Genomic DNA, 18123 nt, shown 5'->3' on the forward strand with positions numbered 1-18123 from the left:
ACATTAAAAAGGACAAGGACAACGACGTGGACATGGACATAGACAAACAAAAAACATATTGAGACATGCAATTAACAATATTTATATATAGTGTGTCAGTCAATGTCACTTCAGGGACGACTTAAAATGACTCAGAGAGATAGAGTTTCTGATGGAATCGTTCAAGTTGTTGAATTCTTTCGAAGCTTGGTATGTAGGTTTATGTTTACCCCAGTTAGTGTTGACTTTCGGAAGATGAAGGTTGTTACACGACCTTGTGTTGTGGAAATGGAAACGTTTCAATAAAAAATTATACTTTTCTTGCATATTATTTGCCACAAACAAGGTTTTGACTTTCTGTCTCCTTGCTGGGTCTTCCCAGTTCTTCTGAAGTCGTATTTTGCCCGCATGGCTCTTTCATTATCAACAAAAACAATATGGCTTCATTATAAAGGTAATAAAGCTATCGTTCCAGTTGTACTAGAGATCACTGGAAATCATCGAGCACGCAATTTATGCAAACATTCACTTTATGTTGAAAAGAATAATTTAATTTCCATTTTATCTACAGTACTTGTTCTATCTACAAAGCGTAACTCTGCGGATATATTTGAATACGTTCATAAATATACATGCCAGGCACGTGCGCTCCTACAAAAAACGCGAGCTGCACACGTGCCCAACATTTCATAATACGCCAATACATTTTACCATAATACTGAAACGTCACATTACAATAATAATATAGATTTGAAAACGTTCTACATTCAATTTTACTAAAAATTTTTCCGGCACTTCAAAAGCGCCCACATACTTTACACTGCCCATAAATACATTTTTGGTCCAAATTTAGGCGACAAATTCATTATAATATAATTCTGAGCAGCTTATAGATAAAATCCGTCTGCCATGACGAACCGTTTAGTAAATACTTATACAGGTTCTCTCTATTTCTATGACTATGTACTACACTGAATAACAATGAATAATCTATATTAATAATAATTGTAATAATTAAAATATTATAAACATTTCATAAAATAGCTTACTATGCGTTTAGTGAGTTTAATAGTTTATTTATGTGTGATTTTACGATATTTTTGTTCTTTTTCTCGTGATTTTTTTTTAACATGCTCCAAATTGATGTCGGACTTTTAGAAAAAAAAACAATCTTCCTTTAGTTGGTCGTTCATATATCTAATTTCGCAACTCTGTTAAAATCCCACTGCCTGGACTTGAAAATATATGTAGTACAACTTAGACCTTCCTTGAGAAGTTAAACAAAAGTTCGTGCATATTGTGAGTAATCTAATCATGCAAGTTTTAATTAGCACAGCACAACAAATAAGGGGGTATTTTGTATTTAGGGGTAATGCAATCATAGAGACTATATATTCTATTCTATTATAGGTGCCTACAATATGCTGTTTTTTATCAGCGGTTTTCGCAAACGAGAACAATCAAGTAGACAAGGGATCTTACTAATCTACAGAGTTGCGAATTGTGTGGTTTTTGGCAAGGAGATAATTCTCTTTTAGTCTTTGTAAGTTCGCATGGACTCAAGTGAATCTCCAAAGTGCACACCAGATGTAAAAAAAATAACTTCCTAATAAAAGTTTTCATGCGTGTTTTGCAGCTTGCAAATTTGATTTCAAAATTTTCATTAAAAGTTGATCGTGTTTGAGCACAGACTCTTTCAAACCATACTGTCATGTACAAAACCACGTTTGTTTTGCCCAGACGAAGTCCTACTTGTGTTAAAAACAAATTTGTTGTGTTGAAAACCTTGTTGGCCCAGTTTAAAAGCAAATGATTCGGTTGATTTAAAAAACAGTTTTCCCAGCCTCGTGGTATTTTGCAAACCTCTAGATGATGATTACTTGTAGTGCGAAGACAATAAGTTAATATTGATGAGCTTAATTTATTTCTGGTGATGAAGATTGCATTGGGCTCAGGAAAGCAGGCCGTTGAAAGCTTCTGTCATTTGGGACAGGGTTATATAATGTACGGGAAGGCAGGAATTTCTGTCTTCAGACACAGAGTCCACAGTTAGCCACGAGAGAGCGTCGTATTGCTCCAAGATATATCTGGAAATGGTGAACATTAAAACTTAGCGATGTGGTTTGCTTTTGCAAGCGTAAAACATCTCTAAATTTCGCTTCTTTTTGCAGAATTTCGTATAGGTCAGTGAATTCTTTAAACATTTCACCAACAGTTGACTAATCTGATTGGATTATGGTCAATTAAAAATCCTCTTTTGACGATAACTGGTTATTGCAGTATTGCAATGTTTTATTTAGTGTTTCACTTTCAACCTTCCTCAATGTCATTGCATGTTTTATTTAGTGTTTCACTTTCAACTATTGCACTGATCATTGCAGTACTGTTAGTCTGACTGAGTGCTGACTGTTGTTACTAGTACTAGGCTGACTAGTCTAGTAGGTACTGCTTTACAATATTATATTCAGTGTTTTACTTTCAACCTTCCTCAATGTGCACTGATCATTGCAGTACTGACTGAGTGTTGACTGTTGCTACTAATACTAGCCTGACTAGTCTAATAGGTACTGCTTTACAATATTATATTCAGTGTTTCTCTTTCAACTTTCCTCAATGTCAGTTGATCATTGCAGTACTGCTAGTCTGACTGAGTGCTGACTGTTGCCACTAATACTAGCCTGACTAGTCTAGTAGGTACTGCTTTACAATATTATATTCAGTGTTTCTCTTTCAACTTTCCTCAATGTCAGTTGATCATTGCAGTACTGCAAGTCTGACTGAGTTCTAGCTGTTGCTACTAATACCAGCCTAGTCTAGTGGGTACTACTTGAAACGTTTATTCAGTGTTTCACTTTCAACCTTCCTTAATTTCAGTTACGATTACTAGCCCGGCTACAACTTACTGCCTTGCAACAATTTCTTTGTGCTTAATCCCTTCGTGCTTAACCATTACTAGAAAGCCTACCTTAGAACATTGGTGTGTGTATTTGAACTCAAAACATGGTTTCCTTGACGACCAGCTTCATCGACACGATGCAGTAACAACGCCGCCTAAACGATGAAAAAGTAGTTCATGTAAAATACCCCACTAGTTCTTGGAAGAATGCTTTTTCTAGTTCTAGAGTATGATAACGTTCGTGTCAAGATTATAATTCTAACTACAGCTTAAATTACTTGTTGAAAAGCAGGAATTTGCCACAGCTTACCTTGAGAACAACGGGAGAACTCCCATCCAAATGTTCGTCGCGTGAAAACTGTTTGAACGCCGGCCCGAGCGGTGCTGTTGTGTAAACACGACCGTGGGCTAGCGGGAATCCGAAATTCTTCTCCTGCTCGCTTTGTTCATCGCTGCACGCTGATTGGCTGGGATGTGGTGACTGTATACCAATAGGAACGAAGGATGACGTCACGGTATCTGTCAACATTGGCGCCGAAGATGGTCGCTCGTGTGGCGAGGAGCTCCGAAGATCTTGATGTAAATGTGAAATTCTTGACGGTGGAAAAATGTTACCTAAAATCCGAAAAAAATCCATTTAACTCATCGTTCGAAAACTTTCATATTTTCAACGAAAGTGCTCGCTACAAGTTTAATTCAATGAGATTGAATGTGGTATAACTTTGTCGTGAAATCGCTGTCACTCGTAATACAATGATACATAAATACGGTACATACTAAATAAAGGCATCATCGGGATCTCGTCGTCGTCTTCCGTAGGTGGTTCGGTCAGCATGAGTTCGTTGTCTACCAGACCCCCGCGATCGTCGACGTCATGGATACCGTCATGCTGTGCGAGTCTCGTGGACTGGGAGTTTTCGATGTTGATAACAATGAATGAACTTGATATACGTTGCCTAGTTACCGATTCGACAATCGTTGTGTCTGGGTCACGATAGTTGTTGAAAGCCGTAGTTACTAGGAATAAATGAGACATGTTCAATGAATATGACTGTCCGACTGTGTGTTAATAGCACTTATAGGGTTTCTCCCATATGTCGAGCCTCGCTTTAATGTGATATATTCTCCTTGCACGAAAGTGAGGCTTGGTTGCAACTTGCAAAGACGATAACCAAAAGGGACGTGATGTTGCATACCAATCCTAACATGATGGTTAAACTTACCTTTCGCGAGGTGTATTCGCAAACACAGTTCGTTGTGCAACGAAACGACGGAAACACTTTGAAATCTTGCGTGAGAACGCGACGAGGAACACGCGTCGCAACGATCCGTGCACTCGCTTGAAGAATGACTGCGAATTACTTCATCCCAATCTAAAAGAATCAAGAAATGTATAAAAAATCATTCCCTTCATTTTCGCGCTATTTTCGCACTCTCGCTTATCTGGTGATTACCTCGTAATTCATGGCGGGAAAATCTGCCCAATTTTCCGACGACTAATCTCCAGTCTCCTACCACGGATGACGTAATCCCTTGGCAAAATTCCCACAACCTTCTTAGGGCTTTTATCCGCAGTTTTGTACGCCGCTTGTTCGCCGGTAAACTAAATAACAACGATGCACGTTTTAACAATACTTCGAAGTGAAGTGGACTGAAAAAAAAGACAGCGCCTGCGATGATATTTCAGCAGTTGAATTAAGGATGAGGATACTTCATGTGAAGCAACACAATAGCGGGCAACCTGTGGCCTTTAAGGCATGCCAAAACACGACGCAAGCTCTAAATTTTCCAAGTAATCTACTTTCTTCTCAAGCACAAATATCCATTTTCCGCTTATTTGATGGTCCAGTGTAAACCGCTACTCACCCAAACGGTTCAACGACCGTCACAAACGTTTCCATAACCATGCCTCTGTCGTCTGTGAAAGTGGCCAGCAACCATCGCTGATCATGTGATAGACCGTAGCAGCAGAACAAAAGGCTCGCAGACTCCTTGTGCGTGGTCAAATCGTCCGCAGCCTCGACCGTATCCACGCCGAGGATGAGCTTCGTCGGGGTTGCCAAAATATAGGCGGGAGAATACACCCGTGTGCGGGTTTTATCCGATGGCTAAAATCACGAAATAACGGCTAACATTACGAATAGTTCACACTGTATTTCTTAAGATAACTATAGGAAAATATACTTGCTTTAAAGCCAACCTAATTTTAAAACCTATAGGTTTAGCTTAGTACGGAATTCGACATATTTGTAAACCCGAATGATTGAAAATATTGCCGTTTTAAAATCGCATCAATGAATCCGATAGCATGCACTATCCAGTGTCGGTACACATATCAGTTGTGTTTGCAAAAAAAATTGGCGGGAAACAATGTTTCCAAATCTGCCCAGGGCTTAACAGTACCCAATGAATGGACTCAAAAGAGCTCACCTGATTCTTCATGGCCAACCGCTGGCTTGAAGGCGCCCAGAATCCGGTGTGAACCCGAGTGTTATACGGTTTCTTCAAAGTCATTCGACATCGGGAAAAGACGGAAAACGCCGTAGTTTTGAGAAGTTTAACAAATGATACGAGCGAGCCCTTTGTCTTCTGGTAAGCATCCACCTGGGTTACTTGATGTAATGGTACGATCTGGACAAAATCAAAGAATAAGTGCATTAAAGATTGAAAAGGGTGGGCTACGTTTTGCATAAGATGATTAGGAGTGCATGGAAGTAACAAACAAAAACACTTCATGACGCTTCATATTTAACGCAAAGTTGTTTGAGGTGGAAGTGTTGGCAATGGTGCAGTGGATCAACCAACAACAAAGCTGTTAATTGATGGAAATTTTTTTCGCTCCGGTCCTGGAAACACATATTTCACACCAACATCTTTTAACTTTCCTAGAATTTTAACTAACTAAATGCACCATTGTTTGATTTGTACTGCTCCACTGCACTGTAGTAAAGTTTCAAAACTACAAGATTATCAGCTGAAGAGACTTGTAGTGAGAACATTTTAACAAGTGTTAAACAACGATACAACTTGTTTCCAAGTTTGCTACAAGGTGATCCAGGCCACCCCTACCTCTAACACAAGACGACTGCGGAGTTTTTCTGGTATTCCTGCTGCCATTTCGGAGAAACTTCGAAGCAAGGCATAGTAGGATTCTCTCCTTAAGACCTTGTCGTTGGACTCGTCGAACGGGTTGATGATGTAGATTACAATCGAGGAATTGTCTTGACGTAGCAGGTTGTTGTCACTTCAAGAAAATAAGGTATGTATGTTTTGTCATGATGTTAACTGTACCCGTAGCGTACCGTACCGTACCGTAAACAGTACCCCATAGTATACAAATATAACACATTTTATAACGCACTCTTACCCAGAGTCAGTTTTCTTCGAGCTGTCATCGCCAAGTGACGTCCGCTTATCCAGAGGCAATTTCTCGAGGAAGGGACCTGTACCACAAAACAACTCTGGCATAAGTCACAAAGACAAACAAGCGGCAGTGACATTTCCATATTCCATCAACTTACCTAGTTCATACTTGCATACTTGGGCAAACAATTTAACACGAGCTCCGTCGGATATACTTTCTACAATGGAAAGAATCAAGCTTGACTTTTCTCCATATTTCACTTTGGTTTACAACTTTATTCAGAAAAGATCACAACTTAAACTCTCGGTCATACAAACGCCAATATACCATTCTAATATCAACATGTGCAGTGATCCATCCTTACCCGAAGAAGCAACTTACCATACTTTCCAAACCAAGGACTGACAACATTCTTGCCATATTTCGTCTGTTGTTTTGGCCCAATCCTGATAATACCATCGCCAGACATGGACGAGATTTTGCTCACGGGAATATGGCGGCCCAGTTGACACGTCTAAAAAACGTCATAAAATCGCGTTGGAAAATAATTCCCGCCAAATAAATACCACCTCTAATCACGTGACAAAAGATTCCCGCCAAAAACATACCACCTCCATTTCCCAACTCACCTCATACGTGGAACTTAGTTCCCTGAAGAAATGCTTGACGTTTGCGTTCGTTGTCTCGTTTTCAGGCGCGAGAACGACATACGTGACGTCACGTGATGACGTGTACGGTTCTAAGAACAGCTTCTCCTGCAGAACGGGTAAAAATGTTGGAAATATTCATGAAAGCCCGCAAGAAGATATACTCCGGACTGCGGGCTCGCTTTTGTCTTGATTCATCGGACAACAACACTTACCCAGTGGTGTAATGCCAACGGTGACACGGACAGCCAATCACCATCATGGCCGACAATCACACGCGGGATCCTCGCGGGATCGCCCGCGTTGGATGAACCCTTGCTATTCACCTGGCAAAGTTGCTTCAACGAGAGTGGACCTTGTACCGTAGAGAGCTGATCCCATGTTTTCCAGTGAATTGCCTTATGAAGAGACTCCTGTATCACAGGCTTCAGATCCATTAAAAAGTCAACGGTAGTCTTGGAAAAACGTTTCTCGACTTCAGAGGCTAAAAAAAGAGAAAGTGCAAAGGTTTATTGATAAATGCAAACTTTCTTTACGTACAGCAGGCTTGCTTTTCAGCGGACTTTCTGACAATATTTGAACCAAGAGATTCGTGGGGAAGCTTCTAAAATTCCGCATTTATTTTTACCTGATTTCATCTGGAGTGGGCTCCCTGTATTATCACCGTCCAAACCGGTCATGCCCAGTTTCCCCGAGGTAGCAGAGGCGGGCAACGGCGACGAAAACTGGTCAAGCAGGTTATCAACAAGGACAGTTGAATTACTCGTTCCCAGTAATTCCGTGGACTGTACGGGCTTCAAATCCTTTATGACAGACTCCTTTTTAAGATGCAAAGCAGCTCGCTTCCTCTTGGTCGTGTCACAATACCTAGTGTCCAAAGTTACGCCCATGTTCTCCATACAGCTGCTTACATAAAGTAACTCGCTGGAAAACAGACCCGTATGCTGGCGCAGTTTCTCGCGTTCAAATATCCCCAACCCGCACTGACATACATCATTGTTCCTAAGAAACCCGATGGGCTCCTTGCTCAGCGTAGGACGTTTTCGCTCCCCCGTTATACAAAGGCAAGCATTCGTGCCGTCTAAATTTCTATCAGAGTTATAGTTCACATAAGAATCGGATAAAAATAGGTTCGCGTGAAGCATGGCGTTGGAGTCATGCTCCCCGGCATCAAACGTGTCGTATATGGGTCTTGTTTGGGACGTTTGAGGATCGTGTGGGGACATTGTGTCCATCTTCGACGATTGGGAATTGAATGTAGTTGTGATTGTTCCAGAGCCAAGAATCGGAGCGGTGATATCCGATAGACTGGTACGAGCTTTCGTAGAAGGCGTGGCGGCAAAGCTAGGAAGAAAATGTGACATTATTAGCTCGTCTCCTCTAGTAAACTCAGTGAGCAATAAAAACTTTTAAAGGATGGAAAATTAGGAAAATTGAAGCTCGGATGAAGACTGTAGAATGGGGCCTGGTAACACTCATCAATTTGGCTTTAAAAATGCAACGCAAGGTATCGTTTCAGACCCCTCGCGATTCACAGGTATATATACTAAATGATTTGTATCATATTTTGTATCATATTTCCCGCCTTTTTCTCGAGGTCCTAAAAAATCCTACCAATGATTGATTACGACCTTTAATGAGATAAACGTTTTCACAGGTTGCTACTTTCAAAAAGAATATCTGTGGTCAAAGCGTCAATGCGCTTTTGCTGAAGATTCGTTTTTTATAAGTATCGAAAGGATTTAAAGAAATAATACTCACCTTGACGAATCAGCTTTAGAACTGGATGATTTGACCTTTAAAAAGTGTGTGGGAAAAATGGAAATAAGACAACAAGTTGAAGGCTTCAGAGTCTAATCCTTGGCAATGATTTTGAGGCTTTAAAAAGTGCTACTGACTGTAGCACTCTTTACGACACTATTTAAAGGCTGGACACGATGTTATTTCAAACAACAGAGCAAAATGTGTCTCGAGTATAAGCGAATAAAAGGCTTTAAGGGTTATGAAAAATTCAAACGGGTTTTCACCTGTGGTGATGGCGTGTACACCATGTCCTCGGTCAGTTTGAGCGGTGGTAAACGTGAACTTGGCAAAGATTTCACAGGCGGTATTGCGGTGGAGATACATAAATATGCCTGCTCCGTTGGGACTTCGAATATAGGCGCCGTTTCCTAGGAAAAGTTTACTTTAGTTTAGGTTTCTTCCTGTAGTAACACTGGTTCAATAGGGGATGATCCTTACTGGACCTCTAGGAAGAACAGTTTAGAACTGATAGAGCTATCCAGTATAAATAAAGTTAGTTTAGTTTAGGTTTCCTCCTGTAGTAACACTGGATCAATAAGAGATGATCCTTACTGGACCTCTAGGAAAAACAGTTTAGAACTGATAGAGCTATCCAGTATAAATAAAGTTAGTTTAGTTTAGGTTTCCTCCTGTAGTAACGCTAGATTATTTAGGAGATATTCACTGGACGAAATGACAAAAAGTCCAGCATGCCAAAAAACACGTACCTTGAGTTGATTAAGCACATCATGAATTTCCTCGCTCATTGTCTTTGTCTTGAATTCGCTATATTCAGGGGGAGTCGGCGCCATGGTGGTCATAGGTTGTGGAGAATGCGGAGGATGATTTTCTAACATGGGAGGAGTTGGGAACATCCGAGCAAGATCGTTATGCGAAACGTTTCCAGGGCCAGTATTCACCGGCACCGGCACTTTTGTCTTATGGCTCAAATCCTCGTGGCCGTGGTGGACTGGAGGCGAGTGGTTGTCGGTGAATACGGACAGCAGTTGGCGCTACAAATCAGACGATGAATGTTACAGCGAAATTTTTGAAGCAGACAGTGTAAATAGAGACAATATAGTATTATCAACATATGACAACACACCACTGATCTAATGATAGAGTCTGGATAGGGCATTTGCTTAACATCAACGAAACCTACTGTGGTAATGGGATAAGTAGTGATAAAAGTGGATGAGCAGTGATAAAAGTGGATAAGTAGTGATAAAAGTGGATAACGCACCCTGCTGCCGGAATTAAGTGGCCCGATCTTGAAGCTGAATGAGATCATTCATGGTGGGAATGTATACTGCGCGGTCCAGTATTAGCATATAGATCAGTTATCGCAACTTACCTGCTTGTCTTCTTCCTCCTCATCCGGGGAATCAAACATGTTGTCCAGATCAGAAAACGTCACTTGTAGATCTTTTTCCGTCCGTAACGATACTCTGGGGGTGGGAGGAGAGGCAATAAATGGTAAAACCTGTTCTGCTTCTGGTTTTACAGGTTCCTGCTTCGGTACAGGTTCCTTCGATTTCTTATCCTGAGATTTCCTGCTTTGTCGACGTTGCTTCGCACTACGACTCGTCTTAGATGAAGTAGAGTTAGGTGCCGGCGAAGCCGCAGACCCGGTGCTGCTTGTGCTGTTGGCTCGACCACGCGATGCTGGTAGAAAGACGGAATCGGGTGTCTCAAGCGCAAGGCTGGCTGGTTCGGATGACGGAGCAGGAATCTGGGACTTGTTGGTACTCGAGCTCCGATGCCCTCGAGGCTTTACGGGAGCGGGCGTTTCCGGCTTGACCCGGCTAGGCTGAGTCGCAGAGGAACTTCGGCGCATGCGTTTGGTAGGAACTTCAACTTCAGGTGCAGGATCGTCATTTGACTGTCTTTTGTTCTGATAACTATCGAATATGAAACACAGTTTTTATCAGCAAAAACAAATCTCTAATGTTATTTATTTTGGATAGCTCTATCAGTTCTAACCTGCTCTTTCTAGATTAATCCAGTAAGTATCATCTCTTATTGATCCAGTGTTACTACAGGAGGAAATCTAAACTAAACTAACTTTATTTATACTGGATAGCTCTATCAGTTCTAAACTGTTCTTCCTAGAGGTCCAGTAAGGATCATCTCTTATTGATCCAGTGTTACTACAGGAGGAAATCTAAACTAAACTAACTTTATTTATACTGGATAGTTCTATCAGTTCTAAACTGTTCTTCCTAGAGGTCCAGTAAGGATCATCCCTTATTGATCTAGTGTTACTACAGGAGAAAACCTAAACTAAACCAACTTTATTTACATTCCATCCCAAGGTTTGTTAACAACTTACTTTTTATTTTCAATGGTCTCAATCTTGAAAACCTCCCGCGTATTTTCAGGCATCGACACAACGTTCCCGGTTGTCAGCGGTCGCCTCTCGCCCTCCCTGAAATCGAGCACGTCATCAGGAAGCCTGGGCTTGAACTTCGGATCTCCGGTAAAAACCTCATAGCATTTCCATACGTCGGCAGTTGATATTCGAGACTTCGAGTAAACATCGTCCTTCGTTCGTGAAGGCTTCTTACGATCGTCACCCGTTCGTACGACTTCGGAAAGTCGCGTCGAAACCGGGGGAGTCAGTTTCAGAAACGTTTCACCAACATTATTGTTTATATTGTCAATAAGATTTTCGTTTGTAAAAGGTAGCGCTGGTTTGGATTTTATTCCGTCTGCGCTGTCTGTGGATTTAGGGTTAGCCTCGTTTTGACTGTTTGGCTGACGATTCTGGTCCTCAACGTAGGTCGCTAAGTTATACGTGGAATGTCCTTTGGAGGCCGGGGTGACATTTCGTACTTTCCCCTCCCTCTGATGGAAGGGTAGTACAGGTTTGCGTTCCCGCTCTTTTTTCTGTTTGTTTGCGAGGGTAATGTGGGTGTTTTGTGACCCGGTAGGGTTGGGTCGGTTGATACCAAACGGTCTGTTAGGAGGTGTGGTTCGCGACCGACTCACATTGCTGCTGGATGTGCATGAACACGATTTACGGCTCAGAGGTTCTTTGAGGTTCCAGAACGACTCTTGATCGGCTTTGAAGTTTGTACCAAAAGCTTTGTTTTGAGCTGCAGTCACTCCCGATGTTTTACTTCTGAAATATAAAAGTAAAGAAGTTTAAGATAAAATTTACTTGCCATACTGAATAGTCAGAGGTCCAGTAAAGATCATTATTTATCCAGTGTTACTACAGGAGGAAACCTAAACTAAACTGACTTTATTTATACTGGATAGCTCTATCAGTTCTAAACTGTTCTTCCTAGAGGTCCAGTAAGGATCATCTCTTATTGATCCAGTGTTACTACAAGAGGAAACCTAAACTAAGCTAACCTTATTCATACTTAATAGCTGGAGAGTGTAACAACTCTAGTCTCCAATACTTACGTTGACTTGGTAGCGGTAATGTCTTTCCACGCCTCATTAACTAGTTCACAGGCCACAGCTTTACTGTCCGTGACTTTCGTCACACCCTCCGACTTCGCCTCGGGTTCGGCCGGGGCCGTTGAGGCGAGCCGCTCGTTATTCTTCTCAGCGGTTATCAGCGCAAATGGAGAGGCGGGAGGGGTCATAAAGACAGGTGGTGTTTGGTTTGACGATTCTAGAAAAAAAATTAGATAATTTTTACAAGAGTCGAAAAAGTGGAAATTTTCCTACATATATCTTTTAGTATCTCCTGCTATCCCAATTGATACCCATTGAACCACGTTTTGATCACGTGTTGTTTTTCTCACCCCACGTTACTGGCAAAATCAACACGTGATCTGAACAGGGAGGATTTAATGACGAATTATTTACCTTCAGCACTGTCGCTGTCTAAGGAAACCAAGACGTAATGTGAGGGGCATTTGATGACATTTCCTCCCACTTTAACCCCAACTACCACGGGTATATCGTGTTCTACCCCCTCAGGCACGTTTGTCCAGTCATCAACGACGTCCAGTGGAAAGAATCGTTTCCAGTCTTCTAGAAGTTTGTTCACGCCGACGCTATTATGTTGATAACCTTGGCCTGTCAAATTTCCCTTGACGCCATACGGTCCCAGAATAACTAAAATATATATTTCGTTGAGGAAGTCTTGTTATGGAAAACTCGCTCTTCGTCAAAAAATACTTCGTAAAAATACTTTAAAGTAAAGTTACATTTATCAAAGTTATAATTATTAAAAACAATTTTAACTTTAATTGTTTAGCTTTATCTTGGCCATACAAAAGGGTAGAGATTTTTAAAAAAATCACTATACAGTGGGCAACTTTATCATCGAACAATCGGCTCCTGAAATGAAGATACACGCACCTTTAAAATCCCCTTGCAAAGCTCTCGCGTTGGCTAAATCGTCGGGTAGAATGTGTCGAACACCCGGCAATTGTTTCACATCAACAGTCAAACATATTTTGCTCTCCCCTTGGAGACAAAACGCGAAAGAAAAGAACAACTTGTTTCTACAAGAAAATTGAACAAACATGTTAATCGTAAGACAATATCCTCGAGATTAAACAGGTCTCTTCCTCTGACAAGCAAAATTATCTGGCTTCAGACGGACTGAGCTGCTAAAAGCGCGCATAGCTTTCCGGTTTCCTGGAACTGAATCGCACAAAAAAGTTGCAATCCATTAACAAGTATCTTTAAGTATTAAGTTTCCAAACTATACAAGAGTTTAAATGTGTTAGGGTGGATTTTCACTTACAGAGAAATAGTTCCGCAGCGGAAATTTCTTTAGAATTTTAACAGCATATAAAAATTATTTCAACACGACAGTCAATTCAAAACTTAAAATATGTTCCCACAAAAAAGTTTAACTAATCAAGATTTTGTCACCTTTTTAAACGTGTTTTTTTTTGCAGCAAGATGACTTTTTTGAAGCATCCGAAATGAGTTTTTGTAGCTCACAAAAGATGAAGCACGATTGACAATTTTCAACACTTTAAACAACATCTTTCGGCTTTAAAATCATTCTAACTTCCTATGCATGTATAGTGTTTGTTAAGAACAAGAAAGCCATGATTGTTGTGCTATGACTATCGCCTGTATTCTAAAAGCTCACTCACACTCAAACTCATTGAGTGGGAGATCTTAATCTTCTCATAACGTTTCAATGGCGGTATTTCAAGCCGAACAGGGGCTTGATTTTCAGTGATTTACCTTATATCTTTTCATCTATTGAGAGAAAACTTTCTCATTGATCAGCATTAACGAAATTTATATGTCACACTCGATGAGTATGAGTGTGAGTGAGCTTTTTGAATACAGGCGTATGTGTGGGCAAGCACTCCACGCTCACATTTTTTTATACACACACGCTCACATTTTTTTATACACACACGCTTTTTTCACAGATTCCAGTGATGTAAAGTAGTTGTTTGTGCATGAGATAATTACGTCAAACGTCTGGTTTCGCTAAATGCGAAGTTTGCATAATTCACAGACACAGGGGATATTCGCACACAATATGTGTTGAAATTCGACTAGACACTATCAACTTTCCTCTCTTTCCATTGCTACACGTATTTACGAGTTGCATATGTGACTCAGTACAATTCAAGGTTTATCGCAGAGAACCGACATTTTAGTGAACTAATGATTATTTATAGTTTTAAATGGGATTGGCATTTTAAACTATAAAATCCATGGCAGATTGCCAACACTTCGTATATATCTCATATTTATAAAAAGTGCAACGCATTGCGTTTAATAGTAGCCCGAAAACTATTATATACATTTCACGAACACTTACTTTTCAGCTGTGCTCGGGATTATCTTGTCTAAATTTACAAACCATTTTCCAACACGGACATAATGTCTGGACAACAAGTGCCTATTTAAATACAAAAGAGGTCACTTGTATTAGACTTGTCATTTACACAATATACATGGAGTAGGCGACCAGCAGGTGTGTGCGGTTGCAAAATGAAAACCCAAATAAATGGTACTAGAAAAAAGGGCTGTAATGTACAACTTCAAATTTGATATAAGCCATGAGCATTTCCAATGCCATATTTAGAGTGATACATCCGCTTACACAGGAATCGATATTGTCAGAATTGATAAAAATTAAGGCCTAAATAGGATTTTAAAAAAAATAATAATCCTAAGACGAATTGTAGGCTATATATATCGTCCGTAATTCTCATTTTTTTTGTTTGTATTCATTAGCAAATAGATTGAAATATCTTTTAAATAAATATTTCCTAATTTTAACTTTTCGTTAAATTAATGTGATAAAATCGTAACACCTACTCAATTGATTATAACAGATCGTCGGTCTTCAAAAATGATTGTTTAAATTTAAACCTAGCTTTATCAGTCAAAATTGCATGCAAGATATATATCTGAAACCGCGTTAAACACTGCTGAACATTAATAACAATTGCTTTCTTAGTTTTCAAACTATAAGGATGAAACTGTCGTACAATTTTGGCCACAACCTGGTGGAATTTTGTATCAGTATATACTGCACAAAACATTGGTTTCATTTGCAATAAAACTCATTAATTTCCCATGTTGATTGTATTTACCTTTCTAACGTGTTGTGAAGAGCTTTGAACAGGAGAACTTTTGCTTCATTGGGGAAGTTACTTTCCCATGAGCCATGATCAGATTCTGAAAAAAAAATTACAGTTTGTCTTTATAAAACACACAGCAGCCTATATATGATCAAAAAACTGTGGACAACATATTCTAGTCTGACAGATTTCGTACAAAAGACATTGATCACCAAAAGACCTTTTCAGCTTTTTTTTTTTTTAGCTAAAACTAAGTTTCAATGGCTATTATCATGGTCACAACATCTGAAACATCATGGTCTATTGCATTTCTTAAAGTACTTGATTTAATAACATTCTAAACTTACAGGAAAGTTGGTGAACAGCTATTTAACATAGTGTAATATTGGCATATTCCTTAGAGCTGTTTTTGAGATTTAGAAATACCCAAAAAAATTTGAATCCAGTGTTTACACAAATCATCATATTGCTTGAGCATTTGAATATGAATACATACCTTTTAAGCTGGTATCGACAATATCGATCGTTCTTGGATCATCTCCATACCAAAACAACCAGAGTTCCTTTGCGCTCTCCGAACAGGTCAGACCTTGGTTCAACCTCGGTGTGGTGTAGGGAGGGGAGTGTCTCCAGGAACACAGCACGTTGTTCTTGAGGGCATTGGCGAAGGACGTTAGGACAGGGTCCTCCAAGGGTCTGTCCAGCGAATGCAAATTCCCAGTATATTTACACCACTTTAGAGCATTAATATCAGCCTGAAATGAATGGAGAATAATTCAGCAAACTAAAAATTACTGTGGTCAGTACTGCTGTGTAACGTCATGTTATCAACACCATGCAATACTGGGCAACACTATGAACCATTGTATAACACCATGCATTATGGTCTAACACTATGTAACACTGTCTAACACCATGTAACACTGTACAACACCATGTAACACTGTACAACACCATGTAACACTGTACAACACCATGTAACACTGTACAACACCATGTAACACTGTCTAACACCATGTAACACTGTACAACACCATGTAACACTGTCTAAGACCATGTAACACTGTACAACACCATGTAACACTGTACAACACCATGTAACACTGTACAACACCATGTAACACTGTACAACACCATGTACACTGTCTAAGACCATGTAACACTGCACAACACCATGTAACACTGTACAACACCATGTATGCTGTAAAACACTATGTAACACTGTTAAACACCATGTAATCATGTACAACAGCAGGTACCACTGTACAACAACATGTAACATTATATAACACTATGACATTGTTTAACACTATGCAACATTCAAAATATCATGTAATACTATGGGATATCATGTAATAACAGTGTAACACCATACAACAATATGTATGATCATGTATCATTATGTTGTATTCACACAACAGAGCATTTTTCATTATCAGGGCACACATTCATAACAGCTAATTTTCTACAGCTGAATGTGTCTATCCTGTATACAAATTCGTATAATGTGACACTGTATCAATGTGCAATAACATACAACAATATGTAACATTGTGTTACACTATGTAACCTGGGCAATACCACAAAACAAGATGTAAAACTGTGAGGCATCTCAAATGGACAATTTGAAAAGGTAATATAGATTTTAAAAACTGAAATAATAACACTCACAGCTGGAAATGATTATCTCATGCAACAAAAATGATTGTAAATTAAAAAAAATGAGTGGAAAAGTTGAACTACTGCCATCAATATATAGTCAAAACAGAATTACTACAAAAATATCTCCAGGCTATTTGTAATGTACACCCATCAATATACTGGCGATTAAAGAATAAAATGTGTGAAATGCTATATACCATTATGCTAATTATGTAATAGTGTAGTAATTATGTTGTGTCTTCTTTTTTAAGCTTGTCTGAAACGGTTTGGCACAGAACTTGTCTCAAGTTGCTAAACTAGAACATATTTCATAACTTTGACTAAGGGGTTAAAGTACACATCAACACTGGAAAAAGCGAGGGACTTTTAATTTGATGACTTTCCACACCATCTCGCAGAATTGCTTTTTTTATTTTTTGTCCATAAATACTTGCATAATATTTGCCAATATGCCCTACAGTAAATGTTAATACTTCACTTCTGAAATACCTGCCATTTTTTACGGTTAAAACTACTGCAAGAGTTGGTTAAGAAAACTCTCAAGAAATTTTAATTGTCAAATTGACAATGCATGCAATGGTAGGGTAATGCCATTTCAATTACAGGTACTGTACAGAAAGGCTGAGCATCACATAGGACTGCCATTTTTTTGGATAAAGTTGTATTCCCAACATACAGAACATTTTTCATGTACAATAAGCAGAACTTTTTTTGGCATTGATCAGTCAGCTTGTGATCAAAATTTCGTTTTAAAACTTTTAGGAATATTGCATCATACTTCATTCAAAATTTCTACATAGATAAATTTTTTCAAGAACATATAATAACTGATAAAACTAACTGGCCTGAAGAACTCATATTGGCAAAATATTCGCAATTAATTGTCGATAAAAGTTACAAGACATCTCCTTATCGTTTAAATGCATTCCTAACACAGATAATCATTATTTCAATGTGCTTACGAGATGCTGTTCACTTTTAAAGCTTGCACTTATCCATAGGTCAACAGGGAATTGAAAATTTAAATTGGTACGCTAAAGTCTATATCATATTGCAAATTTAAATGTTTGTGGAATATAAACTCGATAGCGGTGTAATATTGTTTACACTTCTTAGCGTTTAACAAAACCATCTTCGAAGTTTAACAATCGAGAGACATTATTGTCATTACACATTGTCGAGGACATAAAGACTCAACAATGCAGTATAATAAGGATAAGGCCTTATATTCCCAAGTAAATCGCTTGCTAGCAGGAAATTATA

The 18123-nt window shown here is 39.3% G+C and overlaps 1 protein-coding gene across 1 annotated transcript; it reads right to left on the reverse strand.

The window, feature by feature from the left end:
- Window positions 1-508: 508 nt before the first annotated feature.
- Window positions 509-15956, reverse strand: LOC114523784 (mediator of RNA polymerase II transcription subunit 13-like; the record flags this gene model as incomplete). Its single annotated transcript, XM_028544817.1, has 26 exons — window positions 509-2066; window positions 2945-3030; window positions 3186-3490; window positions 3653-3892; window positions 4099-4248; window positions 4330-4478; window positions 4742-4983; window positions 5306-5506; window positions 5945-6119; window positions 6243-6318; window positions 6397-6456; window positions 6621-6753; window positions 6869-6994; window positions 7102-7370; window positions 7515-8230; window positions 8648-8682; window positions 8914-9057; window positions 9397-9681; window positions 10023-10569; window positions 11001-11792; window positions 12083-12296; window positions 12494-12745; window positions 12992-13137; window positions 14430-14510; window positions 15211-15295; window positions 15695-15956. Coding segments are annotated over 26 exons (5907 nt in total), but the record flags the coding sequence as incomplete, so codon positions are not given.
- Window positions 15957-18123: the final 2167 nt, after the last annotated feature.

This window comes from Dendronephthya gigantea, unplaced genomic scaffold (assembly GCF_004324835.1).
Source record: "Dendronephthya gigantea isolate DGI-Jeju-01 unplaced genomic scaffold, DenGig_1.0 000028F, whole genome shotgun sequence".
NCBI lineage: Eukaryota > Metazoa > Cnidaria > Anthozoa > Malacalcyonacea > Nephtheidae > Dendronephthya > Dendronephthya gigantea.